The sequence below is a fragment of the Manihot esculenta genome, chromosome 3 (genome assembly GCF_001659605.2).
Source record: "Manihot esculenta cultivar AM560-2 chromosome 3, M.esculenta_v8, whole genome shotgun sequence".
Taxonomy (NCBI): domain Eukaryota; kingdom Viridiplantae; phylum Streptophyta; class Magnoliopsida; order Malpighiales; family Euphorbiaceae; genus Manihot; species Manihot esculenta.
Window position 1 is genome coordinate 285437 of NC_035163.2, and position 26395 is coordinate 311831.

Sequence of the window (26395 nt, forward strand, 5' to 3'; positions counted from 1 at the left end):
GTTAGTTGCACGTTATCTTCCTTTGCATGCATGCATGCACACTAATATGAGCTTGGTTCCAAATTCTGATATATTTTCATGGTTTTGAAGTATGGTTAAACCCAAAAGCTGCAGCATAGACTTTGCAATCAAAGCATGTCAAATTAAGAGAAGCCTTTCTCAGTTCTTACGTAGCATAGATGAAGAACAATGGGTTAGAAGCTAGAATAAATAAATAATTGCATCTGATATATGTGACTGTCATCGCAGCTTTACAATCAAAGATAAAGAGTAGCTTTTACTAGTAAATTGTGATCAATAACTAATTCTATCCTTAGACACAAAACAGCAATCAATTAGTTTACGTGATATTTAAGTAGATAGGTTGTGTTGTGTGAGGGAAATTTTGTTATAGAAATTGTAATTTGTATGCATTAATTTCAATCATCTCATGGGTTAGTTATGATTTTGCCAAGATTGAGAGGCTTAATTTGAATTATTGAACTACTAGATCTGATCACAAGTTAATCAATTAAACATCCATCACCATCTTTAATTTACTTATCAAACACTTCATCTTGAATTATGTTAATAATAAGTCAAAATCAGATGGACATGAATTAGTTTTTAGATGTTTGTCAGTATTACAAGATATCAGTGAAGACAAGAGCAGTTTGGTTCCACTTGAGAGAAAATAAATAATTAGTAATTTCACCCCTGAGGAAAGAAGCCTGGATCCAGAGGTTGAAGCCATCATAGTTAACGTGTTCGTTATCAATGGATCCGTTATGTTAATAATGTGATTATAAAGTCAGGCATTTTGTTAATATGAATCATAAATTAAGATTTCGTGTTTGTTGCACAAATAACATTTCAATAAAAATATTAAATAAAAACTATTCAATCGCGCTTCATAAAAACGACTAAAAAGCACACGTATCTTTCGACGAAAATCATATTTCGAAAATAATTCAAAGATGACTTTACAGACTTGAATGAATGGTGAAGCAGTTGACAAGTATTTGTCATGAAAGACTTTCTAGAAATGAGAAGAAACCCTAAAGGATGGATTTGCAGATAATGCATGGCATGCTACTTGTCAAGCACTTCAAAATATAAAAAGGAATTAAAAGCGTAACGTTTAGCCAAAATACAATAAGGAGATTTTTAGAAGAGATGGGAAGAGTGCTGAGATAGATTTGTTGCCAAAGAGGGTGCAAATGCAAATGCAATATATTCAAAAAGGTAGTTGCATGTCAATATATACATGTGCGTACGTTTCTAGCCCTTGCTGTCACAGAGCTGTTTTTTTTTTTTTTTTTTTTTTTCAATAGAAGATTTATTCTTCGAGTAAATTATATACGCTTTTAATTAATTACTGATTCAAATTAGATTAAACAAAACGTAAATAACTTTAACTTTTAGTATGCGTATATATTTTTCTTTTTATTTTTCTCATTTAATCTCGGTATATAACTTATAACATACTAATAAATATGTTAGGTTAGAATAATGCATATTATTCCCAAGACTTTGTTACTCCAATCCCAGCAGCCTTTGTATATATATTGAAGTATTGATATTTTTTTGGACATGATACATTTTTACACTCCCTTGGATATATGTACTAAAAGATTGGTATTTGAAGACCTCAAAGGAGATGATAAAAACATATATAATAAAATTCTAAATTATATTTTTGTTTCCTTTCTTTTAAGAATATGCATATTATACAAAAATGGATCTTAATTAATTTTTTAAGAATATGCATATTATAAGTGGTGTTTCAAATTTATATTAATAATTTAAAAAATTTGAATTAGAACATGAAAAGAACCGCGTGGATATATTCTAATTCAATAAAAGCTCAATTTTTCGATACTATGTAAATGTGTATTTATATATTTCATTCTTTTCATACTGATATTATGAGATTCAAAAAATAGGATTTACAATAAGTGTGTAAGTTTGGCTAGAGAAAAAGATGTTTATTCTTTTTTATTCATTTTAATTTTTTTTGTCTGCTAGTGACGTCTAACCGTTTTTCTGTTAGAGTACCACCTATCTCTGTCACTTAGATCTGTATATACGGATGCGTCAGAGTCCCTCTCTATACCAAACGACCATTTAATTTCTCCCAACGCGCATACGGACAGGACTGCAAAATGATTGAACTCATTGTACTGAGCTCGCTTCCTTTACCTTCTGTCATATCACTGGACTAAATTTTTGTTATTGGACCCGTACTCATGAACCATCCGGCCTATTCCATTTATCTGGACTAGAATCCGCGGTAATGGATTAATTTATCTGAGAATGGCCTAATGAGTTTTGAATTTGCATTCGTTTTTAGTGTTCGGCCTTATCCATGTGTAAGAAGTCACCATCATTTTTAAATTCCTTTGTCTCATTTTTCTTATTGAATTTGATCATGTAATTTATAGTATTACCATACTCTCATTATAAATTAACAATAATAATATTTTTGATAACACACGTGTTTATCCGTATAAAATATTTATTAAGGACAGTCATGTTGAGCGGGCTAAGCCGAAATGATTTGGACACAATACAAAACCTTCTTGGAAACTCGGGGTGAAGTCACCTAGGAGAGAATTAAATGCAACCTTGACGGATTTTGGGTTATTGGTTCAAGTCGGGACTGGATATTTTGTTTCGGGTTATTCACTTTAAATGGGATGCTTCCACGTGTTGTTGCATTATTCGGTTTATCACATATTAGTGTTATTTTATATACACATATAATTGTGCTGCTTCAAGAAAAGGAGACATTGGTAGATATTGAAGTTAAAATGAAGGGATCCGATAAAGAAAAGGATTGGCGTCTAAGGCTGAAGCTTAAACAGCTGAGCTGATATGTTATGGCTACACTCCGCAAGCTTAACATCTAGGTTTTTTTTTGGGCTTTTTGCAAAATTAGGGGTTGAAGAAAAATTATTTGTGGATTTAGGGTTAGAAAAAAGTTATTTGCGGATTTGGGGTTTGACTGCCAGGTGGCAGCCGAAAAAGGAGTCTGGCGCCTATTTAACAGGCGCCAGAGCCTGGCGCCATTTTAAATGGCGCCAGCAGTTTTTTTGTTTTTTTAAGAATGGCCTGGCGCCACTTAGAGTGGCGCCAGGCCATTCTTTATTTTTTTTTTCTTTTTAAGAATGGCCTGGCGCCACTCTAAGTGGCGCCAGGCCATTCTTTATTTTTTTTATTTATTAAAATATTAAAATATTATAATTATATTAATTAATTAATATAATGGTATATAAATATTTAAAATTATAAAAATTAAAATTATTTTTATTGGACTGCTATTATACAGTCGTACATAATTACAAAATAATATTAATGTTTTAATATTTTGGAGAGTTATGAAATATATTATTATATAATTTGATAACCGCCGGACTTTTCTCACTCTAGGGGAAGCTAAATCCGAAAAAGTAAAATAGGTCTAAGGTCTCAGAAACTCACTTCATTTAGTCGGTCCAGCATCTTCGGTCTTGATGCAGACAGACACGGGGCAGATCGGGCTGCTCGCGAGTCTGAGTTCAGCACGAGAAGTCCAGCCCGGTGATGTGACTTGAAGAAGAACAGTAAGCCTAGTCAATTCGCAGCTCTGCCCGCATGCGCGCTATAAGAATTAAATAGCCGTCACGTGAAGAGAGGTTCTTATACTTCCATACTAGCGATCTAAGCTCGGTTGTAATTAGATAATATTAGATATTTTTATAATAATAAATATTTTTTATAATTTTAATATATTAATATTTAATAAATTTTATTATTAATTTTTAAATAAAAAATTAATATTATATTATGATTAAATATATAAAAATAATTCGATGGTAATTAGACATATAAAAATAATTCAATAATATTCTTTATATTTATTTATTGATAAAATTTTTTATTATTTTAATAAATTAATACAGTAATTTTTTATTTAAAAATTAATAATAAAATTTATTAAATATTAATATATTAAAATTATAAAAAATATTTATTATTATAAAAATATCTAATATTATCTAATTACTGTTCTTTTTCAAGTCACATCACCGAGCTGGACTTTTCGTGCTGAACTCATACTCGCGGACAGCCCGATCTGCCTCGTGTCTGTCTGTATCAAGACCGAAGATGCTGGACCGATTAAATGAAGTGAGTTTCTGAGACCTTAGACCTATTTCACTTTTTCGGATTTAGCTTCCCCTAGAGTGAGAAAAGTCCGACGGTTATCAAATTATATAATAATATATTTCATAACTCTCCAAAATATTAAGACATTAATATTGTTATGTAATTATGTACGACTGTATAATAGCAGTCCAATAAAAATAAATTTAATTTTTATAATTTTAAATATTTATATATTATTATATTAATTAATTAATATAATTATAATATTTTAATATTTTAATAAATAAAAAAAAATAAATAATAAGAAAAAAAAAACAAAGTTGGCGCCATTTTAAATGGCGCCAGACTCTGGCGCCTATTAAATAGGCGCCAGACTCCTTTTTCGGCTGCCACCTGGCAGTCAAACCCCAAATCCGCAAATAACTTTTTTCTGACCCTAAATCTACAAATAATTTTTCTTCAACCCCTAATTTTGTAAAAAGCCCTTTTTTTTTTAATCTAACGGGCCGCTTAATGTTCAAGTTGCTCGTTACTTAGGCCCCCTAAAGCCCCAAGTCTATACCAATAACACAAACGCTTCGCAGTAAGTTTTCGCAGCATAACTCTGCTGATGCCGTTACCCCAGACAGACATTCATCGACTCAAAGTAACCACCACCTTTTCAGATGGCTTCATTGAAGCTGTTAGCCCATTCTTATTATGCAAGTCATACGAGGGAAATGCCAGCGCCAGCTTCCCAATTATGTTAAGCAGGCGGAATCCTTTTCAAGTTAGATTAACATAAGAAACGAACCCAATTTTCTTCCTTTTTTGCTCAGCCAAGTTTCCATAGTATTTATATATATTAAAGGTAAAATAACAAAAACCCAATTGGTTCAAATTCCTATTACCAAAACACATGTTCTACCAGGCCATTAATTCCAGTCAAACATTCAATATCTGTAGCTGCTATAACCTCCCCCAGTGGGGGATCCATAACCTCCTAAGCTTGAAGAAGATCCATACCCTCCTAAATGTGAGGCAAAAGAAGATGAAGGGTAGCTGGTGTCCGCTACTTGCGAATACGAACTGAATCCTGCGTCCATCTTCCCATACATACTTGGTGTCGGTTCCTTCCGATTGCTAATGAACTCCTACAAACAAGCATTCCCAATTTGTGTGGTTAGATAGCAGCTGCCACACAACACTACTATTATATTTCACTCTTCACATTACAATTGAAGGTTCAATCCAAAAAGATAACATTTACACAGAAACTTACTCACAGTTGATTAAAAAATAACTGTGAATTAATTAATTGATTGATTAAGTTATATATCAAATGGTAAAATGAGGTGTTTATACCTTTCCCTGGAGAAAAAGGGAATCTAGGCTCACATTAATACGTCGTACTAAAGGTGGAAGTGGGAACAATAAAAAATGTCATAGGCCAACTCCAGGTCCTAAACATGCATTTCCAGACAGCCACAAACCAGCACAGTGGCACAGGAAAAAGAAAAAAAAGAGAAAGAATGCAACCAGTAGCCAAAATGGGCCATCTCATTATTGAAGACAATCACCTGAATAAGCTGTTGAGCCATCTGAACCTGAGAAGTGCTGCCTTTAATTTCCACAGTAATCTCATCAGGCAAAACTCTACTCTCTTTTATTGTAAGAATAGCTCCACTAGTACGACGAATGTAAGCAATATTTGATCCACCAACCCCAATGATGTCCTCAGCATACGAAAGAGGTACTTGCATTGTTTGTGTCATCTAAAATAATTAATGCTGTCAAAGTCAGTCACCACATATGAAGGATATATCACATGCCTCAAAAACTAGGATACACAAGTGATCAAAATTTTAGAAGACCTTTCAGAGATTATTTTTCCTTCTTTTGAAAAAGCAAAAAAAATTGTTAAGCCACATATACTAACATCTCTTTCTATCAAATGAGCCCAATCCCTTCCCCAGAATTAAGTTTCCTCCATCTAGTCACATTAAATTCCCACAGTATAAACCAACCTGGGTAACCATAGGAGCAGCAGCACGACTGAGTCCTGATGAGCGTAATCCGCCAAGTGCCGAATCCTGGCCATAAAGTGACAGTCCAGATTGAGGGATTTTTGGTTCAAAAAGGGTTTCACGATCATATATTGAAGGATCCCTCTTCAAGGACAGGGAATAATCAGAACCGATCCCAATCTGAGGAGCAGGAGCTGAATGGAGTGAGAGCTGAGGTTTGTCAGCCCTGGAATCAGCAGTGTGTTCCTGGGAAATTGTTGCATTGTACTGCAACAAAACATAAATTATTCATGATTCTACAATTGCAACAAACAATTGCAAACCAAGGACTCCTTAATAAACTCACCGTTTTCTCAAATACAGGGACGACACTATGATCAACCAAGAACTTTCTCAGGTGTGCTATTACTGCTTCTAATGCTTTTAAAACCTTTAGAGCTTCACCATGTATTTCGACAATTCTTTCTTCTGAAGTAACATATGAAGGCGCTTCCTCTGAAAGGAAAATGTAGGAAGTCACTTTATGCCATTTCCATAAAGTGAAAAAAGTATAGTAAATAGTAAAATCAATTGCTAAATTAAAAAAAATGACAATTGACTAGAAGCAAACCTTCTGCTAAAACACGTACAACAGAACCGGTATTTTCCTGTATTGATTTGATTGTAGATCCCTGTTTCCCAATTAAGTTAATCGCCTGTGAAGAAGCAACCAGTAAACGTATGGAGCAAAATGCAGCGCCAGCAACAGCTGCACCCATACTGTCAGCCTCACCATCAGATAGACCACTAACACGTTTGAACACTCTTAGAACTGCATCCATCGCAGGGGACAATGCTGCTTCTGGTTCTTCTTTTCCAGATATCAAAACCTAAAAGAAAGTATAAAAATCACAACAGGCCCACAGAAGAGTACAATTGTTACTCAAAAAAAAAAAATTACAATGGAAATCAAGTGATCTAGCTCAGTTACTACCTGAAGGCATGAAATTATTGCAATCAGTCATACAATAAGGCAAGATAACAAGGATAAAAAATGCTAATAATAATAAGAGGAAAGTATTTCATGATAAGACTTCATCAGTTCATCATACACAACATGCTAAGATAGCATGGATGTTTCAAAACTCACCCGAGTCATTAAACCACAAAAAGGCCCTGTTTTGATTATCACAGTATAAACGGTAAGCATGAAAGGACCAGTTTCACTCATAAGAGAGCAGCTTATAGGCTGAGAGTTTGAAACTGATGCATTCTGTTGGACCATGTGAAATTACAGAATCACAGAAGAGTGACTTGTCGTTAGACAGGTCATGTGGAATCTGGTTCATATAGAATTTAAGGGGGCAATAGAAACACTTAACAAATCATGGAAAAATAGCATTCATACTTTAATAAGTATGAGAAGATCTCCTAAAATGCATTAGCATCTTGACTGATACTAGAGAGTGCCTTCATGAAATCATACAAGAAGCTCTTAACAGCATATGCAAATAACTAGAGCATACACAAGAACTGGACTGTAAAAAAAAATGGCAACTCGGTCCCACTCAGGCTTAGCTTACAAGCAAGACTGGGAAGTGGGTATTGCATTTGGAGGCAGTCTAGGCTCATGAAAAAGGTGAATGTAGCATATCTCATTGGGGTTAAACAACATCAAGCTTCAATTTTTATAAACTAATCAAACTAATCCAAGCCAATCTCAGCCATCATTACATTGTGATCACCCCAAACCCAAATCTAAGCCTGTGATTTCAGCTCGACTTTGAACAGAGGTTGACCAAACGAGCAAAGCTTGAACAGACCCCAATTTCAGAAAGTTATTTAACCCTTAATTGAACATAAAAGTTTCATTTGTTCAAACGCAATGGATATCATTAAAGGTCCCATTTTGGACACTCAACTAGAAACCAAAATTAGGGTTTGCGTTTTCACATGTATAATTGGAAAACTATGGCACAAATATATAATCTACTTAATAGTCATAGACTTACTAGACAGGAACCATGCCATTATAAGCATCAAGCAAGCACAGGAATCCCATACCAAACGAGAAATTGAAGTAGCATATATATATATACACACACAAAATAAAAAGAGCATAAGAACAATCCATCTGGCTTTGGAAGTATCGCAATAGCATCCGCAAAAAATGAAAGAAAAAAGTCAGACACTGATGCAAAAGACATTAGTTGGGTATGAAAAAAGAGAAAGGAAAAAAGACACTAACAACGCGATCAGGGATGCCGAGGGGGCCTTCGAGAATGCGAATGCGAGCACGGGTTTCATCGCACATCTTCTTGATGAGCTCTCCCTTACGCCCAATGATGCTTCCTACTTTGACCACAGGCACAATGAGCCTGAACACGTTGTCTCCGGGCCAACCTGGCCACTTTGGCTGTGTTTGAGGTTGTAATTGCTGGAGCTGCGCTCCATCTGATTGTGGTGCGCCTAACTCGTCGAGTTCCTGCGGGCCAGAGTTGACGGGAGCAGTAGGCGGCGAGGACATTGCAGGGTGGGGGAGTAGCAGGGAGGTGGCTCGAAACCCTGGAAGAGAGTGGATCGGTGGGTTGGGGACTTAGGGTGTGGCTCTAACTCGTCGCAGCCAGCGTCACAGAATAAGGAATAACCAAAGACTAATTTCTCTGCTTTAGTTTAGCTTCCTTTGTGATATATGAGATTATTAAATCATGAGTAGGATTTATTATATCTTCTACCCTTCAGCGTTTAAAAAATACTAAAAAAAGAGGAAATCAGCCTTACAAGAAATAAACCTAATAAGAAGTTAAATTATTTAGACAATGATATTAACTTTAACGATTTATTATTATTCCCAAAAAAAAAAAAAAGAAATAACGAATATATTTAATATTTTTTTTATTAATAGTTTTAACAGAAATTAGGAGCCACAAAAATCTTGTCCGAATATAAGCTTAATTATTAATTTTCACATTTAAATTATTTAAATTTAATTAAAACTTATCATCAACTGATTGTCCTCATCTTAAACCTTATTATTATTAATTTAATACTGAATTCGTTTATTTTACACATTTTAATTAAAATTTATATAAAAATATATAGGCTATTAAATTTTAATAGTGGTATGAAATATTTAAATTATTTTATACAAGAGCTTTTTATATAAATTTATTAATACATTTTATTTTTTATATTAAAATTAATTACTCGGACACTGTGGTGAAATATATTTTAATATTTCTACTCATCACTGCTCTACTTTCCAGAAAATTTACTATATTGGTATCTTATTCCAAATTATGATTTTCATTTGATTTTTTTTTCATCAGCCAAAAGAATATTGATGTGTCTAATCCCTCACCATGCAATCCATGGACACATAAAGAAAAAGAAACTTTAGTCTTAGTCCTATGTCTGATAAAACAAGGCCTAAAATCTTGGCCACACAACATCATTCTAGTTGGATCAGACATGAAGTTGCAGGGATGGCCAGTCATATCTGTCGACTCTACCATTTCATCACAGACAAAAGCACCAGCAATTGAATTAAAGGCTCCCACTATTAGCGCCAGAGACGCAAAAAGAGGAGCTGCAAGTTGAGTGCTAATAGTTCAGCTCAAGGCTGCACTGGAGATGGTAATTATTGTTAAGGTATTGAGATTTCATGTTTTAGAATTAGCCCCAATATCAAACCATAGCATTGAATTTGATGAGTGGAAATTAATAAGCATCTGCTATAGTAACTTGGTTAGATATCTTCTGCTTCTCAAAAGTAGTTGACACTTAAACAGGATGCATTTCACTTCCTGTCACAAAACTGTTGAGAATCGAACAATGTGCTTGTGTTTAAGTTTGTGAACACGGAGTTGGTGAATATGTTGCTACAGAATTGGGTTCCAAGTTCTATTGATCTTCTCTACCTTTTGCCTCTAATCATGGGAAAAATGATTTATTGTCTGAGTGGATGCCTGTAAACTCCTGCAAGAGTTGTTCTGAAAATAGAGAATTCCCTCAGGGTACTTCAAATCCATCGAATACCAGTAACTCTTGCGCAACTCCTGTATCAAAAGAGATGTGCAAGCGAATAAAACTCCAGAAAGAGTCTGCTAAAGTATTCCCAGTTGAGCCAGAAACGGATGAAGCACACACTGATACATTCAAGAGTGGTCATATAAAGACAGATATTAATCCTGGAAATGATGATAAAGTTGAAGCTTTTATCATTTCTGGTGAAAAAATCGACAAAGGCATTGGCAGCGAATGCCCCATTGATGAGCTCTTGGTATTAGGTGAAAATATCCCAATAAGAGATCTATGGATTTCTGTTCTCAGAAGTCATGGGCTGCTTGTGGGAGATTGGTCTAAGAGTACCAGTGCTCCCTCTAAAGTACTAAAATGAAAAGGGTAGCAACATTTTCCAATCCTGTGAGCTGTGTGGTAATTTAGATAATCGGCTGTCCTGAATTTAAATTTGGTCCAATAGCGTTCATGTTAAAATACCCTGAGCCATATACATCTCGTGTTAGAATTCGTGAATCTTTTCAAGCAGCAGTTCCTGAATGGTCTGATCAAATTTCCAAGTATGCTTCATTTGCCAACTTAGAGCTTTTGTTTGTTTTGAATTTCTTACATACTCATTTGTTACTTTATGATAGTTCCTTTCCTGCATGCATGGTTGCATACCTATGGCTAATGCAATGCATATTCTTGGTAAAATCCTTTAAACCTACAGGAAGTATTATTAATGAGCCTTGCGGTGAAAATTGTTCTTTTCCAGTGATGCCCTACAGACGAATATCCGAGTACCAACTCTTTTAGTAACTGGCTCCAATGTCGAGAAGTCCGACTTGATGGTACAGGAGAATGTGCTGAAGGAACCATATGTGGGAAGTGGCGAAGGTAAGATCTTCAAACCCATGTGCATAGCTTGTGTTACCATTTATGTTTTGCATGAAAGTTCTTAGAAGTTTGATGTTGTGATTATAGAGCTACTTAGATAAGGATCACCGGATTAGACCCTTTTTTTTGTGGTTTGTTCGATCAATTAACATCTGTAGATGTCTTGTTGGTTACTTCATCCTATTAAGCTTACACTGAAGTTGATGAGGTTTTCTGAAGTCCAACCTGATGATTGGGATTGTTTTTGCTCGGTTCTTTGGGATCCATGAGTGGGATTGTTTTTCTAACACCTCGACCTCATGGCCAAGTAGAGATGTTCTCCTCCGACCAGAGCTAGCGAGAAATAAATCCCAAAAGTGAAGTCACGATTCCTCCAAACTCCATTGAAGGAAGTGTAGCATTTTGCTTTATTACCTGCTTTTTTAAACATATTTTTATTGTACCTTTGGCTTACTTGTGCAAAAGAATTGTTGTCAGATGAAACATTCATGTGCATGATTTTGTTTAGCCTTGTGGCACATGTGGAAGTTGTTCCTTTAAGAAAAGTATAGGTGTAAGTTGTTCTTTGTGCATGATTTTATTTTTAAGAGACTGTTTAACAGAGTGATAATGTTTGCATATATGTCCAGCCAAACCTTTTTTTTTATATAATTGATGCTAATTATAATGGATTATTACTATTTATTTCTTGAATTTTTAAAATATTTATTAGTTTATTTTTATTTTATAATCATCCAACTAAATATAAATCAAACTTTTTAATTATTTTATTAAAAAAATTAAATAATATAAATATTTAAAATTATAGAAATTAAATAATATAAATATTTTAAAAGAGTAATTGTGAAATAGAGAAGAATCAGTAATTTTTTTAAAAATTCAAAGGTTTGATAGTAACATGTCATTTTTTTTTTTTCTTTTTTTTAAGGAGATAAATTTCATGAAGATGAAATCATTTACGAGGCCCATGCTCACACATTAAAACGTCAAACTTCAAAGCCAAGCCCAACGGATTTGGAGCCTTAGGGAAACAAACCAATTGCTGTACAATTTAGGGTTAGCAACCAAACTGATTAAATAAATTTAAGATCGAAATTTAAGGATTCGTGAAAATAAAATAAAATAAAATTTTTTATTTTTTATATTTTATTTTAAATATTTTATAATTCAATATCAGAGCACTTTACTCTACCCATGAAAGAAAAGAATTCATGCTAGCGTTAGTGAGATGGGCAGCAAACATGACAGATACGGGACTAACATTTTCTTTTTTTCGAATGATTAATATAAAATTGGTAAATTTATGGAACAACTATAATATGCATTTGAAATATTTTGCCTTTTTTTTTTTTTTTTCTTTCTTTCATGATATGGGTTGAGATTTGAAGATGATTTTTTCAAAAAATATATAATATTCTTTTAAGTGGAATAGGTTTTTATTTAATTATTTTACATAGAAAATCACATGGTCATTTTAGTTTTATAGAATGAAAATTTTTAGTAAACATTTGTAGTTTTTCAAATAAAAAATTAACAAAATGTGAAAAATTCAATTTGCCAAAAATCTCGTGGGAATTCAAAATGGCGCGCGGGGAGGAAGCGGGAAAGATAATTACCAAAATGGCGGCAAACGTATTCCTCATTAACCCTCTCTCCTCTTCCATTTTGAATGTCACTTCCATCTAATTTCTGGTTCTAGGGTTTTCGAGATGTTTTCCAGCAGCCAATTCGATGTAACTTCCGCCTTCTCCGGCGGCGGATTCATGTCCTCCCAGTCAACTCAGCTCCCCGATTCGGCTCCATCTCCTGCAAAAGTAAGCAATCTGGCCTCTATGCACCTCTTTTCAAATTTTATTCTCTGTTTGTCTAGTCGCAAAGTTTATGGAAACTAATCAAATGGAAGATCTGTTCTTCTAATCGTCTAATATGTGTTTACAGATTGATTCATGCCTTTTAGAGGGGTTCTATTTTTGTAGATTCATTTTCTAATCGATTTTGTTTGGCTTCAGAGTCGCGATTCTCAGGGTTTGGTTCCGGTGACAGTGAAGCAGATAAGTCAAGCTTCTCAATCTGGTGATGAAAAGTCAAACTTTGTTATCGATGGCGTGGATGTTACCAATGTGAGAATTTTAAGATCTTCTGATAGGTCTTTTTCCCCTTGAAAATGAAAATCAACACTTTTTTCTTTTATGAGGAGTATTTCTCACAACTTGTTGATTTAGGTTACGGTGGTCGGGATGGTGTTTGATAAGGCTGAAAAGGTTACCGATGTTGGCTTCACTGTAGATGATGGAACGGGCCGAATTGGTTGTAGAAGATGGTATGATGAGTTTCCCTGATTCGATCTATTAATGGAAAATTGTTATCAAATTTCGGCTTATAATACCTTCCCACTTTTCGCTTGCCCTGTGTTTTACTCCATTGAGTTTAATCCAACTCAAATGTTGCGGAGGAAGAATACATAAAACTTAAAAATGCTAGTAGTGATTCATATCTTGGCTCTGTTCTATGTCGTAAAATATAATTTTAACACACATGTTATACTTTGAACAGGATGAATGAGAATTTTGATAGCGCCGAAATGCAGATAATACAGTCAGTCTTCGGTCTTTCTTACTCCCCCTGTTGAACTGTCTGTGCTGACAAGTTAAGCCTTATTTTTTACTAGTAACAAGGTCTACAATACTGAGACAGTTTATTCTTGTATTTTTGGTAATCCTCCTTGTTACAGAGATGGGATGTATGTTCGAATTAATGGGCACTTGAGAAGTTTCCAAGGTGTAAGGCAATTACTTGCTTTCTCTGTGAGGTATGGGCTTAAAAGATTCTCTAATTTAAAACTTTATCGCATTTATATACCTTACTTGCTTTCTCTGTAATAATGTACACCATGATTTATCACACCCAGGGCGGTATTTTAAAGCAATGTGTATTTCATTTATAACTCATGATACTTCAGACTTGTCGAGAGACTTTGTTTCTAACATGTGCGAACCAGATATGTTTTTTTGAATCGATAGGATCAATGCCCAACATGATTATACGAATTGTATGTGTCTACTTCTTAAATTTGATCGGCGTCCATGTGTCCTTTTGTCCTTTGCATTTCAGTATGTTAAATGTGCAAGTTCTCTTTGTTAGTAGCAAATGATACTCTGGATTAACTGTGCTTTGTAGGCCTGTAACAAACTTTGATGAGGTTACTTTCCATTTCATTGACTGCATACATACCCATTTGCAGAATTCCAAATTGCAGGTAACGATCATTTAGAGTATAATAATTGAAAATAGGATTATGAGCATATGTTAATATTGCTATTGATTGATTTTGTTCTGCACTAGTTGAAGCTGCAAGGGGTTGCTTCAAATCAGGCTCAGATGGTAGAATCATCTGTGACCACACCTGTGCGCAGTGGATCAAATGGAAATCAGACATCAACATCTATCCAAGTATGGGCCTACTGGTTTAAGCTTATTTTCCATTCCCTGTTTTTGTATGTGCGGCATAACAATCCTTTTTTTTGTTTCCCCAGATCTCCAAGCAATTTAGTGTAGATGGACTAAAGGATTGTGATCAGCTGGTCCTTGAATATTTGCAACAATCTTCAAGCATGTGAGTATTGCATGATAATTATCTCTCACATTACAGCATCTCTCTTTCAAGTTTAATAATGACTAGTTTTGCCTAGCAGTTTTTGAGGTGACCTAAGTAGAACTACCAGTAGTAGATTCTAAGAAGATGAAGATTCAAATACAACTTAGGAACTATATTCATTGTAGACTTGGAAATTTTAGGTTTTATTGTTTAGAAATTTTATTATTAAGTTCTGAAATTCCTAATCCTAATAATAGTGGGATTGGTTATTTTACTATAACTATCTATACGTTTCAAGATTTTATATTGAGAGCTTATTTTATGATGCACAAAAGGGGGGAAAAAGAGCTAAACTATGGCATTGACAATATTGATATCAATCCATAGGCCTTGTTTGGGATATTTTCATATTTCTTCAGAAAACCAGTCTGACCCATGGTCAGGTGATATTATATTTGTCGACTGCATTTATGGAGTTATTTTTCTATGCTATGGTGGGGCAACACTTCTAACTCTTGGCAATTTAGTAGTGTGCTAACGGAATTTCTGGACGTTCATTACAATCCCCCCCCCTCCCGGGGTCTTGTCACATTCACACTGCTTGTAACGCATCCGCCATCTGTATAACCAACTTTAGTAACTGGGTTCTGTTTACAGGGGACAGGAAAAAGGCACACACATGGATGAAATTTGCCAGCAGCTGAAACTTCCTATGGAGAAGATAAAGTACTCTCTCTTGTTTCTCCCCCTTCCCTCTACCTATTATCATTAAGTAATTTGTTTCTCTTATCTACTGCGTTGTCTTTGCCAGGGGATCCATTAGATCGCTTGAAGATGAAGGCCTGATTTACTCAACAATTGATGAATTTCACTACAAATCAACCTGACAAAATTGTTAAATGTCGCCTGGGCTATGGCTGCGGGGACATAATTTGTATCATGAATAGGATCAGCACGATTACTGGTGAAACATTGTAGATATTTATCAGATCCATGAATTATAAGCCGATGTTATGTTATGTCTTGACATTTCCGATCGTGGAATCAAGAGTCCCGAGTTTAACGTTTTGCTATGGTACATGGAGCGTTACTTTGTGAAATGTGTCTTTGAAAAATAAGAAGGTTCAATTCATTAATAACGATAAATTTAAGAACAAATAAATTATAACTTATCCTTTAAAAAAAAATTTAGTACTAAATAACTAAGGCTATCTAATAGGACAAGTAATCTGAAAAAATTAACTATGTATTATTTTATAATTCTTTAGAATTAAATAGGTTTTTATGAAATTCAATGTTTAAAATTAAAATAATAAAAATTTATCTTTTGATTTGTATTTTTTTGAAATTTAATTTTTAAGATTAAAATAATAAAAATTTATCTTTGATTTGTAAGAATAAAATAGAAAATAGAAAAGATTTTTTCTATAAAAATGTAAATTATTTATAATTAAAAAAATAGTTGATGTAGGCTAAAATTTTAAGAAATATAATAAAATTATAATGATTAAATTTGATATTAAATTTATAATTGTTAAAAAATTTTAAAAATAAAATTTTTTTAAAGATTATAAAATTTTTTAAAATTTAAATTTATCTTATAACAATTTAATAGATTGAAAAAAAAAAAGTAAATTTCAGATATTGAAAAACAATTGGATTTTAAATTCAAGCACACACGCGTGTACGTATGTATAAAGTGCCTTATTGAGGGTCTTATACTTCACGTGCTAGTTCCTTTGGACAAGGCTATTATTTTTCTCGAAGTGTCTTATTTGGAAAAGCCAGCAGCCAATAGTGATTGGCTCCTTCAAATACGGATGAGGGCAAGAGATCGAGATAGATATATATATATATAGAGAGAGAGAGATGGGAAGATGAGCTGGCTGTTCAAAGCAAGGTCTTGAACAGAGGAGCTCGGTCTGCTCCTGAAGACAAAATACTCATTGCTTATTTATTCTCTCTCATGGCCAAGGAAAATGGGAAACAATTGCCTGCAGAAAGAGGTGTCACTCTCAACCCTCTTCTTTACAAATTCTCTTTTTTTTTTTTTTTAATTGGAATTAATGGTTATAAACCAATAATGTGATGAAATGTGTAGGTCTAAAGAGATGTGGAAAGAGCACCACTTGGATGGTTGAATTACTGGAACAATGAGATCAAGAACTACTGGAACACAAGTTCAGCCAACATTTAGTTGAACATATAATTGTAATTATATTAGTTTGAAATTATTATTTTAAAAATATCATAATTATGGACTATTAAAATCAATATTTTGTAGTTTTTCTTGACCTGTATAATATAAAGAATATGGAGAATTTCTGAATTTATTTTACTTTAAAATTTCTATATAAAAAAAAATAATGGTAGGGGGACAGGGCAGCTTAAGCTAGGCAGTAGGCAAAGAGTTCACATGCCTAAACTCTAGCCAGAGGGGACTACGAAAGCAACTGAAAACAACGTAAATACTTTGGGTCTCTTACAGACAATGTGGCACGTGCTCCACCCACATCCCATTTTGACAATTGTCGTCTAAATATTGGCCTGCAATGTAAAGACTCAATCCACTTCACGTGAAGCCCCATTGGTTCTCACTTCTTGGGGGACCTTTACTATTCCAAAATCAAACCCAATGAATAAAGAAAAGGCCTTTATATATATATATATAATACCTAAATCTATAATAGGATTGGACCATAGATTCTATTGAACACGTACGATTTGATTGGTCACCCACTGGGTCCTACTCTAGCATCTCCCTCAAAAGATTCACAATATTCAACTATTTTTTTTTTTTTGGTTGATAGGTAATTAATAATTGACAAGGGAATTGATCTTTTGAAAATAATAATAATAATAATAATAATAATAAAGAAATCTTCATATTTGGCAAAAAGGCTTCATTTGTCATCAATTTGAGAAGGGAGTTCACAAATTATTGCTTAAATTCAATTAAGATTGATTTATCTGACTTGGTGCTATCTTCTTGCTACAAACAGAAAATAAATACTGATAATAATTCAATTTTCTTTTGTTGAGATGCATGCAATCAAAAGAATATGACTTTAATCCAGTAAATATATTAACATCAAATAAAATTTTACAATATTCTTCTCCTTCTTATTTTTATTATATAATTTATATAGTGAAGAAAGTAAATAACCTTAACCTACACGAACTCACAAGACACACTTATATCCATATAGCTGACCTCTAGCAGTATATATATATATATATATATAGTCCAAAGAGAAGACACATCAGCAGACAGCTTACGCTATACATCGCGGACATGGAAGATATTAGGGTTCTTAATCACTATATCGTACATGTAAACAGAGGAGAACCTGGAGAAATCCCTTGGCAGAGAGATTAGGTCAATGGAAGAGTGTTTATGGAATTGGTAAAGATCTGACTCACCCTCATAGTACCTTTCCCACCCTAATTCTCTCAGTATTTGCTCCAGAGAAGAATACGAAGACACCACTTGCCCCGTTGGCAAGTGCACCAAAGCCTTTCTCTTTGAAGCATTCTGGGTTGTTATTACGCCATTAGAATTGAATACCCAGACCGACATTGCTCCTTTTCTTCTTCTTTTTCCACCACCACTCGGTGTGATGATCTAGTTATAGTTATATATATTTGTTTGCAGATAGGGTTTTAGGAAGAGTAGAGTGAGTTGGCGAGTGATGGGAAGTGGGCGGAGGTATTTATACAGTGCAAGAGAGCAGAAAAAACAAAGGGAAAATTGGAGGACTGGGGTTGAGAGAAGGACTTGATATGGTTATTATGGGGATGTGGGGGTTTAGGTACGGAATCTGGAGACAGTGGGTCCAAATGGGTTTAAGAAATGGGGAGCAGGGATGCTACAGAGGTGTGATTTAGGGCACATGTGGCATTCGTGGGGATGGTTTTTAGGAGAGGAGAAAGAATCCTTCCTTTATATGTTGTGGGGAGTTTGTTTTAGCTTTAGAATACAGAATATTTGGAGTTTTTTCATGCAAAATTTATGAATTAATATAAAAGATGAAGTTGGTATTTGAAGTCAATCCACATTATATAAAGATACGTTGCACCACTTACATCACGAGCTGTCCACGTGAAGAGAGATTGGGAAATCATTTCTGTTGATGGGTTTAGGCAACTGAAAGTGCCACTTGGCATTCCCTCAAATAATTTAATATATATTTTTTAATTGAAATAATTAAATTATGCTTTTAAAACTTGTGTGTGTATATATAATTATACTAGCGTTTTGTTTTTTTTCAAAAAAAAAAATTCGGATTTATGTGGCATAGGTAGGGTTTGAATTTTGATTATTCCAATTTGGATGACATTTAGAATTGTCTGTTTGTGAAAACAAAAATGTGGATTGATACCGACATATAGATTCTTACAAGAAGTGCGGAGTGAATTACATGTCACTATTCCTTTTGTTTTTAAAATAGGGATTGAAAAATAAAAATTGAAATTTTTCAAATTTATCCGAATATATTTATATATTTTAAATTATATAAAATAAATATGAATATTAAAAATAAAATATAAATATAAAACTCTTTATTTATTATTATAAGGATTTTTTTTTAGCAAAATGAGAAGAGGCTGTGTAAGTTTCATTTAAATTAGACGGTCTAAGATATGTAAATAGAATTAATTTGAAATACGTAAAAAAAAAAAAAAAAAGGAAAAGGTCAATTCATATAGTGAGGAGGACGTTAAAGGATAAGTTGGGGTATAGCACATGAGATCACATGGCCTCCAATGGTCCATTCAATATACACTCTTCACTCTTTTTAATTACTCTTTACCTTTGTCTATTCATATCCACATTTTGGATATTTCTTTCTTTGTTTGTTTTCTTTTCGTATATATCCAATATTTAAATACTTTTTTTTTATTTTCATGCACAATTTTCTTTTGTCTTTCTTTTTTTTAAAAAAAAAAAAAAAAACTCTTCTCTCAATAACACAGTTAAGTAGATTTTTTGTTGAATTTTTTGCGTAATTAATTAATCTTTTTCTCTTCTCATTATGGAATCAAATACTTGTTATTATATTACAAACTTAATAGAGCAACAATTTATATGAGATAAACTGAAGAGATCTAAGTAAGATATTGTCTCATATTTAATTTTAATAATATATATAAATTTGCAGGTCAGCAGATTTGTTTGTATGAGCTGGATGTGGTCCTTAAAACCTTTTCAATACCAAAAATGATTCCAAAATATGAAGGAGAAGGAGAAGGAGACATCATCACTTTTGCTTATATTGTTCCTCTTTACCCATACCATAAGACACTCCCAAAGAATGCTTTGCTCATTACATTTTTCTTTTTTTAAATATATCATTTGGTGGATCTATAATTTATTAATACATATTAAATGGATATAATCTTTCATTTTTAATTTTAGATATATATATATATATGAGTGTGTTGATATACGTAAATAGAAAGTAGTAAGTTTGAGTATAAAGTAATTTATATATTAATTACGTAAATGGTAAATGGTAACCTACCTTGTTGCAACAATGAGGTGTTAAGAGGAAACCTGAAAGACATAGATGATGTGGACAAGTTCCATCAGCTTCCCCTACATCCCAATCATATGTTTGTTATGCCAATATTCAAACTTTTTTATTTTTATTAAAGGGAAATCATATATAAGCCTTATCTGAAATACTTGGTTTGGATTTTGTTTTGCATAATAAATAAGAGAAAGCTGATTCTTACATTTATATGACCTAATTTATGGAGGATGCAAACCCCACATTCTCTAGCTGTATTGGACTTATAATAAATCCAACCGATATTTTATTTCTTTTCATAAATCATTTAATGTTCAATAAATTATAATTTTAGTCAGTTAATATAAAATAGTACCTAAGTAAATATATACATAGACCTTTAAAAATATTACATTTTTTCAAAAAATAATTATTTTTATATAAATGCTTTTATTTTATTAATTAGGTCACATTTTAACTAGTTAGAACTGAGAATTGGGATTTAAACAAACACTTTTATGTTGCATATCATACATAAGAAAAACTTACCTAGACTATGTCGATTTTGACCCAATACATAAAATTGTAGTGAGATCCTCGTACAAATCATAAAACTCCATATGTTTATGAATTGGATTTATATAATCCCAGTCTTTGCAAGAATTTTCAATCACATGCCACCACAATAAAGTACTGCCTTCGCTCTGACTAACAAAATGCACTCATATGCAATTGGTTCATCACAGTTTACCAAGAATATTTTCAAAATAATTTGTTGAAAGGAATAATGACCTCCACAATATCACAATGAAAAACTACCAACAAAATCAACAGAGTAGAGTTAAATGGTTTCCCTTTTATAGTCATGTTAGCATTGCTCCAACTCACACAATATACTCTATCTGCAACCAAAATACACCTGCAATCCAATGGCTCATCATTTGATCTTCTCAATTATATCTGAGATGACTTTGTCCATATCAAGTTCCTTCATTGGTTTGAATGGTCGATTCATGTCCTGCAAAAGTTAATGGTAATGGCAAAATTGTGGGTCTGAGACTACACACGAGAATATAAAATTTTAGCAACAAAAGCACTAACTGGATGACACCATACCTTTCAGCCCTTAAACAATTTAAAATAATAATCATAATAATAACAAACCCTCTACAGAAAGAAATATGAAGGGCGAAACCAAGAGCAAACATTATATAAAGCATAAAGAATGAAACAACACAGTACGTCTTGTTTCAAAGGGAATCTCAAACCCTTACATGTCCATATTGTAAACATATCAGGAAAACTTCTAATCCCATCAACTGGCCTACTTGATAGAACAGGTCTGCATAGTACTAAGCAAGATTTTGGGAATTCCCAGGAGTGCTACTTTTAACATTATGATCAGTGAGGATATTTTTATTTTGGCGCCATGATATTTACTCATGAACTTTTGCAGTTCTAACATATCAATAAATACAATGTGACCAGTTAGGCAGTTAGATGCAATTGCAAATTCAACAACACGAGTCACAGAGCTAAGCCCAAAAGGCTAGCAACATCTTGTGAAAAATTTCAAAATGTTAAGATCTATATGCATCCAGAAACAGTCCACTGTACCAGTCATTGTAACAGCATGTGTAAACTTTCAGACCATGATTGGACAAGAATGGCATTGCAGTACATTTTATTGACAACATACTAGTGAAACTTTAATATTCAGTAGAAAACTAATCAAAAGAATAGAATAAATGTGCCCCCTGTAGACAATTGCGTTGGAAGTTTTACCAGAAGACTAATGAACTTCTCCCCACCTTCCTCCCGTATTTCAAAGCAACCCCTTCTAGGCTGTAAAAAAAATGCATCGATTAAAAAAAATGCCTACCGAGTAGATAAAAAGACAGAATACATGTTTGCATCCCTGAACTTTATCAGAAAATTCTAGTGGCACCATGAATTTTAAAAACATCCATAACACAACTGAACTATTTAAAAGTGGCATTAGGATGACCTCACAATCGTAATAAGCAGATAGCTTGAATCTTCAATAGCATTCTTAAATTAATTTGAAACAAAAGATAAGATTCTGAGTGTATGAAATATATGGTGAGTTTCAATATCAAAATTTGTAAACTGTGTACGATTATTAGGCAATTGATTATTAGTGGTAAAATTAGGCAATGATTCGAGCCTTGTGGATATATGTTAATGAGTTTATAGTCCATGTTGTCATATACTAAGATTACAATGTCATCTTAATTACGCTTTTTAATAATTCAGATGTTTCATAAGGCTTACAGTACTGGTTCTTTACACAAGCAAGCTTACTTCACCAGTATAGTTACATTTACCATACACCTTATGTACCGATTAACACAAGCAGGAAACCCACAGTACAACCCAGGGAAAGCACTCAAATCCAGCAAAATCATAGAGAAAACATATTACGTTTTGTCTTCATTGAGAACTGTAGCTGTAGCTACTGTTGTTTTAATAATATGTAACCTGACCATGATCAAATTCCAACAGTAAACCTAACTAGAATCAGATCAGTGAAATTTGATACCAGAACCGGTCATTCAGTTCCTGTTGATAAACTGTAACTGAACCAATTATTAGTGGACTGGTTACAGGCTTCTTCTTGATCGAGGGATGAAGCCGATTTGTTCCGAATATTATATTGTAAATTTAAATGTCATAAGTTTATATATTAGAATGTATAAAACATTAATATTACTATAGTTTTAAAAATTTCAAGCCAACGCCGAACTAGAACAAAAGTCGTTTTGAACCATAAGCATTTCAAGCTGAAAATGGTTCAAACCATGAAGCCCAACAAACCAACAGTCTGGCTAGGAATTCGCAAAAATGTGTGAGTGGCCAGCTCCACAAGACACCCAGTTGTAACTGTTAGGAATGAGAATCCCATATGGGAATAAATGAAGATAAAAGGATTAATATAAGTAGTTGGATTGCAATATCAAATTAGCTAGTTATTTTGATGCGTAAAGCAACTCACTCATTTATATGAGCTTATATAAAATGAATATTTAATATACTCAGCACTCTCTTTAAATTTAATAGAAACATATATAGAAATCTTTTGGTTTTGCGAGCTTCACGCGTATCCAACCTAAATCAATGTGGCCAGGACTACGCATATGTATATATGGAAATTTTCAACACTTGAATTCACAGAGCAGCCAATTCCACAAGACACCTAGTTGTAACACGTATAAAATTCTTTTGACTTTGTTTGCAAACTTCACAATAAGAACATGAGAATCAGAAAGGTTTCTATTATATGATCATTTAAAGTCTTTGCACTTATCAAATCATAAAAGTTAGGCTGAAACACAATTTCCAAAGGAAACAACAAATTTCTAAAAAGAGATACGTAGAGAATGAGGTATGGCACTTCTAAGAATCTCACGTGTACAAAAAACAATACATTGTTGGAAAGTTTTATAATATATATGTGATTACCCAGAATAGAAAAAAAGGGCTGAATGTATTAATAGTGCTGCAAAGAAATCTAATAACATTAGCAAACATACCTTGTCAGGGTTAAGTAGTACAATGATACCAGGAACAACTCTCTCTAGACCATTTTTCACCTGTGTAGCTCTTGTCTTAAATGATGAGCACTGTTTGCTACAGCAAGCAACAAACAAATTAGATATTTAGATGTAACATAATCATGCTTCAATGCTACAAGTCTGCTCACAGCAGACAATAGAAAATATTTGGCACTAGTTTATATCATCTTTATCAAGTACCTCAGTTATGTTATCATATTGCCATGAAGTGAACACAAAAGGTACTGACAGGTTCAATTTGTTTTTAAGGAGCAGGGTTGGTATCAGAGAAGAGGTGTGGTAAAAAGTAGAAAACAATTACGAAAGGATGGGTAAAATATCAAGTTTCATTTTCTATCATTCAATACTTCAATGAAAGATTCCCAACCCAATGGGCCCAATAAAGTCATCTTAAGAAGAATTATGCAATTGACAACAAACACGACAAAAAAAATGCAGCCTACTCAAATTTTTTCCACGTAAATAGGGTAGTTAATTATATAGTGAAGCAGCAATACCATATCTGCACACGACAAATCATAGAAAACCAACAAGGAGTTGACATGTAACAAATGTAGTTATTAAATAAAAAGAAACACTTCATAATGATTACAATTTTTTGAGACCAATCGTACATTCATGCCAATTTATGATTTGCTTGCCACATGAAATTAACGCTTTATCCTATAATTTCTCCTTACAAAGAAAGGTAGTAACTCCATCTTACAATTTACAAGGTTTGTTAAATCCTCAAAACTACAACCATTTTTTCCCTGTTGCTCTGAACAATTCTCTTAACGGTCAAACAAGATGATGTAATCTGTTAGGGCATCAATTCTACATACTGACAGTATGTTTTTACATTTTTAATTGGATAGAATTATGTTTTGTGGATATTTTCCATGTTTTGATTATTTTAGCAGATTTTGTTTATTTTGAAAAGGAAAGCTGAAATCTAAAAATTTTAAGCAAGACTAAGAGGTGTAGTCACAAGTCTAACCATGGGCAGACTTAAGCTAGTAACAAGACTGAGCTCCTAGTTAAACCTTGAGCAAGCTTATATCAGGATCCATAATAGCTCCATTAAGAGTAGGCACTAATAGTAACACTAAAGCTCCATTGAAAAATAGCTTATATATGGAAAAAATTTTTCCTTGTAAAACATTTTTAAAGAAAAAATTTATTTTCTATTATCTGGTTGCACTGCTAAAAATAAAAATATTAATAAAATTATGTATAGAATGCTTAAAGGTATTAATAAGATTATCAAAGTATGAAAAACAAATTCCTGCTTTAAAGAGAAGAAGTAATTTTCCTTGTAAATGTGAGAACTTTCTCTTTAATGATCAATTTCCAAGACTGCCCTAAACATCAGAAATGCAGAAAATATTTTCTTGATTAAGTACCGGAAAAAGAAAAAAGTAAGTAAAGATCTAATTTCTCGTTGATTCAAAACACTATAAAACCAAAAGGAGGGGAAAAAGACATATTGTTTAAGGCTTGCGATAACAATTTGATTGTTAAAATAAGCCACCCCTCATTTCTTGGACCTGAACCGCAATCAACCCTACACATCATCAACGTGTTCTCTGTTTTCTTCCAAATACGCAAGCTGAGGTACTCAAGTTGCAAACTCTTACCCCAGGAAACGGAAATTTCTAATCTGCTATACGTAACAAAGCCAACTTGTTCAGTATAATTAAACCTAGGGTTAAAAGTTCAACTTTTAATTCCTTCTCCATTTTTATCAAACAGCAATCTGATAACAACAATTAATGAGAGTTTGAATGTTTTAACCCTAACTCCACTTAATCGAAATCAAAACAGCAGACTTTCATATCTTTCTCATAAACCAAGCAGACAGAAAATAAAAATTAGAAGAAGAAAAAGACTCACCAGTGTTCAATCACAATGGTCTTCTTAGTGACATCATCAGTAATCTCCTCCTCCTTAGCCTCGACGTTGGTCTCAGACTCATTTTTCCCTTCAGTTTTCAACTTCTTCTTTCCAGCTGCTCTCTGCCTTTTCCTAATGGGTAAATCAGCCATCGGCACAGAAGAGTTGGAGTTGGCATTGGCTAGGCGAGTGGAGCTCCGAGTGACCCTGGCGGACGCGTGCTTGAGCGCCTCATCTTGTCCCTCGGCCTTTCGCTTCCTAGGCGCCATACAAAGGAGAAGGGGGGAAATGACCGTACAGATTGGCTTTGTTTTTCTCTGCCGGATATCTAAGCAGTCTCTATTGGTGGTCTGAGTTTGAGCGTGACCGCTAATGTATGTAAGAAGAATCCTATTCGTTTCCCGCGCTTTTTATTTGCTCGATAATTCATGCGATGTCACTGTAATCGTGCGGTTTTCGAAGGATGTGGATAGAAATTTGAAAGGATGGGATTCTGCCACGTACGTTATTTTTGGTTATGTGGTATACAGCTGTACTAATTAGTACGTCCAGGATGGAGATAATGACTGATGGGGTTTATTAGTGTCATTTAATTTATTAAAAAAATTGTTTCTACCCTAATTTCTCTTTTATTTTTTTTATTTAAAATAATATCTACAATTTAAATTTTAAATTAAAAATTAGCTTTTTCTCCGTCTAAATTTTTTAAAAAAATAAAATTGAAAATTGGAGGAGAAACCTCCTATTTGAATCGATCTTACTAACTTTTTTTTAATATTTTTTTTTCATTTAAGATTAATCCTA

At 33.4% G+C, this 26395-nt stretch overlaps 4 protein-coding genes and 1 long non-coding RNA gene across 6 annotated transcripts; 2 read left to right on the plus strand and 3 right to left on the minus strand.

The window, feature by feature from the left end:
* Nucleotides 1-4912: 4912 nt before the first annotated feature.
* On the minus strand, nt 4913-8807 carry LOC110612264 (RNA-binding KH domain-containing protein PEPPER). The gene is made up of 6 exons (XM_021753001.2): nt 8362-8807; nt 6745-7003; nt 6481-6629; nt 6135-6401; nt 5688-5882; nt 4913-5261 (listed from the first exon to the last, which is right to left on the minus strand). The coding sequence occupies exons 1-6, from the start codon at nt 8638-8640 to the stop codon at nt 5061-5063; spliced, it is 1350 nt and encodes a 449-aa protein (XP_021608693.1). The 5' UTR covers nt 8641-8807; the 3' UTR covers nt 4913-5060.
* Nucleotides 8808-9509: 702 nt separating this feature from the next.
* LOC110610838 lies at nt 9510-11632 on the plus strand. 2 transcript variants are annotated; one of them, XR_002487277.2, is made up of 2 exons: nt 9510-10693; nt 10846-11632. It is a non-coding gene; the product is annotated as an uncharacterized LOC110610838 (long non-coding RNA). The 2 variants fall into 2 exon arrangements; XR_002487279.2 differs by having other exon boundaries at nt 10891-11632.
* Nucleotides 11633-12548: 916 nt separating this feature from the next.
* LOC110610963 (replication protein A 32 kDa subunit A) lies at nt 12549-15707 on the plus strand. Its single transcript, XM_021751044.2, has 10 exons — nt 12549-12826; nt 13022-13132; nt 13235-13332; nt 13566-13607; nt 13744-13821; nt 14190-14268; nt 14355-14462; nt 14546-14625; nt 15265-15333; nt 15419-15707. Exons 1-10 carry the CDS (start codon nt 12722-12724, stop codon nt 15492-15494), a joined length of 846 nt encoding a protein of 281 aa, XP_021606736.1. The 5' UTR covers nt 12549-12721; the 3' UTR covers nt 15495-15707.
* Nucleotides 15708-17789: 2082 nt separating this feature from the next.
* LOC110610887 (flowering-promoting factor 1-like protein 2) lies at nt 17790-18236 on the minus strand. The gene has a single exon (XM_021750960.2). It carries the CDS (start codon nt 18185-18187, stop codon nt 17888-17890), a length of 300 nt encoding a protein of 99 aa, XP_021606652.1. The 5' UTR covers nt 18188-18236; the 3' UTR covers nt 17790-17887.
* Nucleotides 18237-20720: 2484 nt separating this feature from the next.
* Nucleotides 20721-25964, minus strand: LOC110612317. Its single transcript, XM_021753072.2, has 4 exons — nt 25592-25964; nt 23675-23771; nt 21906-21965; nt 20721-21138 (listed from the first exon to the last, which is right to left on the minus strand). Exons 1-4 carry the CDS (start codon nt 25858-25860, stop codon nt 21058-21060), a joined length of 507 nt encoding a protein of 168 aa, XP_021608764.1. The 5' UTR covers nt 25861-25964; the 3' UTR covers nt 20721-21057.
* Between the last annotated feature and the right edge of the window lie 431 nt (nt 25965-26395).

Excerpts from the sequence above, each read along its gene's own strand:
- LOC110612264 (XM_021753001.2), bottom strand. The coding sequence starts at position 8,640 with ATGTCCTCGCCGCCTACTGCTCCCGTCAACTCTGGCCCGCAGGAACTC. Across the intron at positions 7,004-8,361 it reads TCGGCATCCCTGATCGCGTT|GTTTTGATATCTGGAAAAGA; the intron begins GTTAGTGTCTTT and ends ACTTTCTTTTAG. Across the intron at positions 5,883-6,134 it reads CTGCTCCTATGGTTACCCAG|ATGACACAAACAATGCAAGT; the intron begins GTTGGTTTATAC and ends TAATTATTTTAG.
- LOC110610963 (XM_021751044.2), top strand. The coding sequence starts at position 12,722 with ATGTTTTCCAGCAGCCAATTCGATGTAACTTCCGCCTTCTCCGGCGGC. Across the intron at positions 13,608-13,743 it reads GCCGAAATGCAGATAATACA|AGATGGGATGTATGTTCGAA; the intron begins GTCAGTCTTCGG and ends TCCTTGTTACAG. Across the intron at positions 13,822-14,189 it reads TTACTTGCTTTCTCTGTGAG|GCCTGTAACAAACTTTGATG; the intron begins GTATGGGCTTAA and ends TGTGCTTTGTAG.
- LOC110610887 (XM_021750960.2), bottom strand. The coding sequence starts at position 18,187 with ATGTCGGTCTGGGTATTCAATTCTAATGGCGTAATAACAACCCAGAAT.
- LOC110612317 (XM_021753072.2), bottom strand. The coding sequence starts at position 25,860 with ATGGCGCCTAGGAAGCGAAAGGCCGAGGGACAAGATGAGGCGCTCAAG. Across the intron at positions 23,772-25,591 it reads ACCATTGTGATTGAACACTG|CAAACAGTGCTCATCATTTA; the intron begins GTGAGTCTTTTT and ends TGCTTGCTGTAG. Across the intron at positions 21,139-21,905 it reads AGAAGTTCATTAGTCTTCTG|GACATGAATCGACCATTCAA; the intron begins GTAAAACTTCCA and ends TAACTTTTGCAG.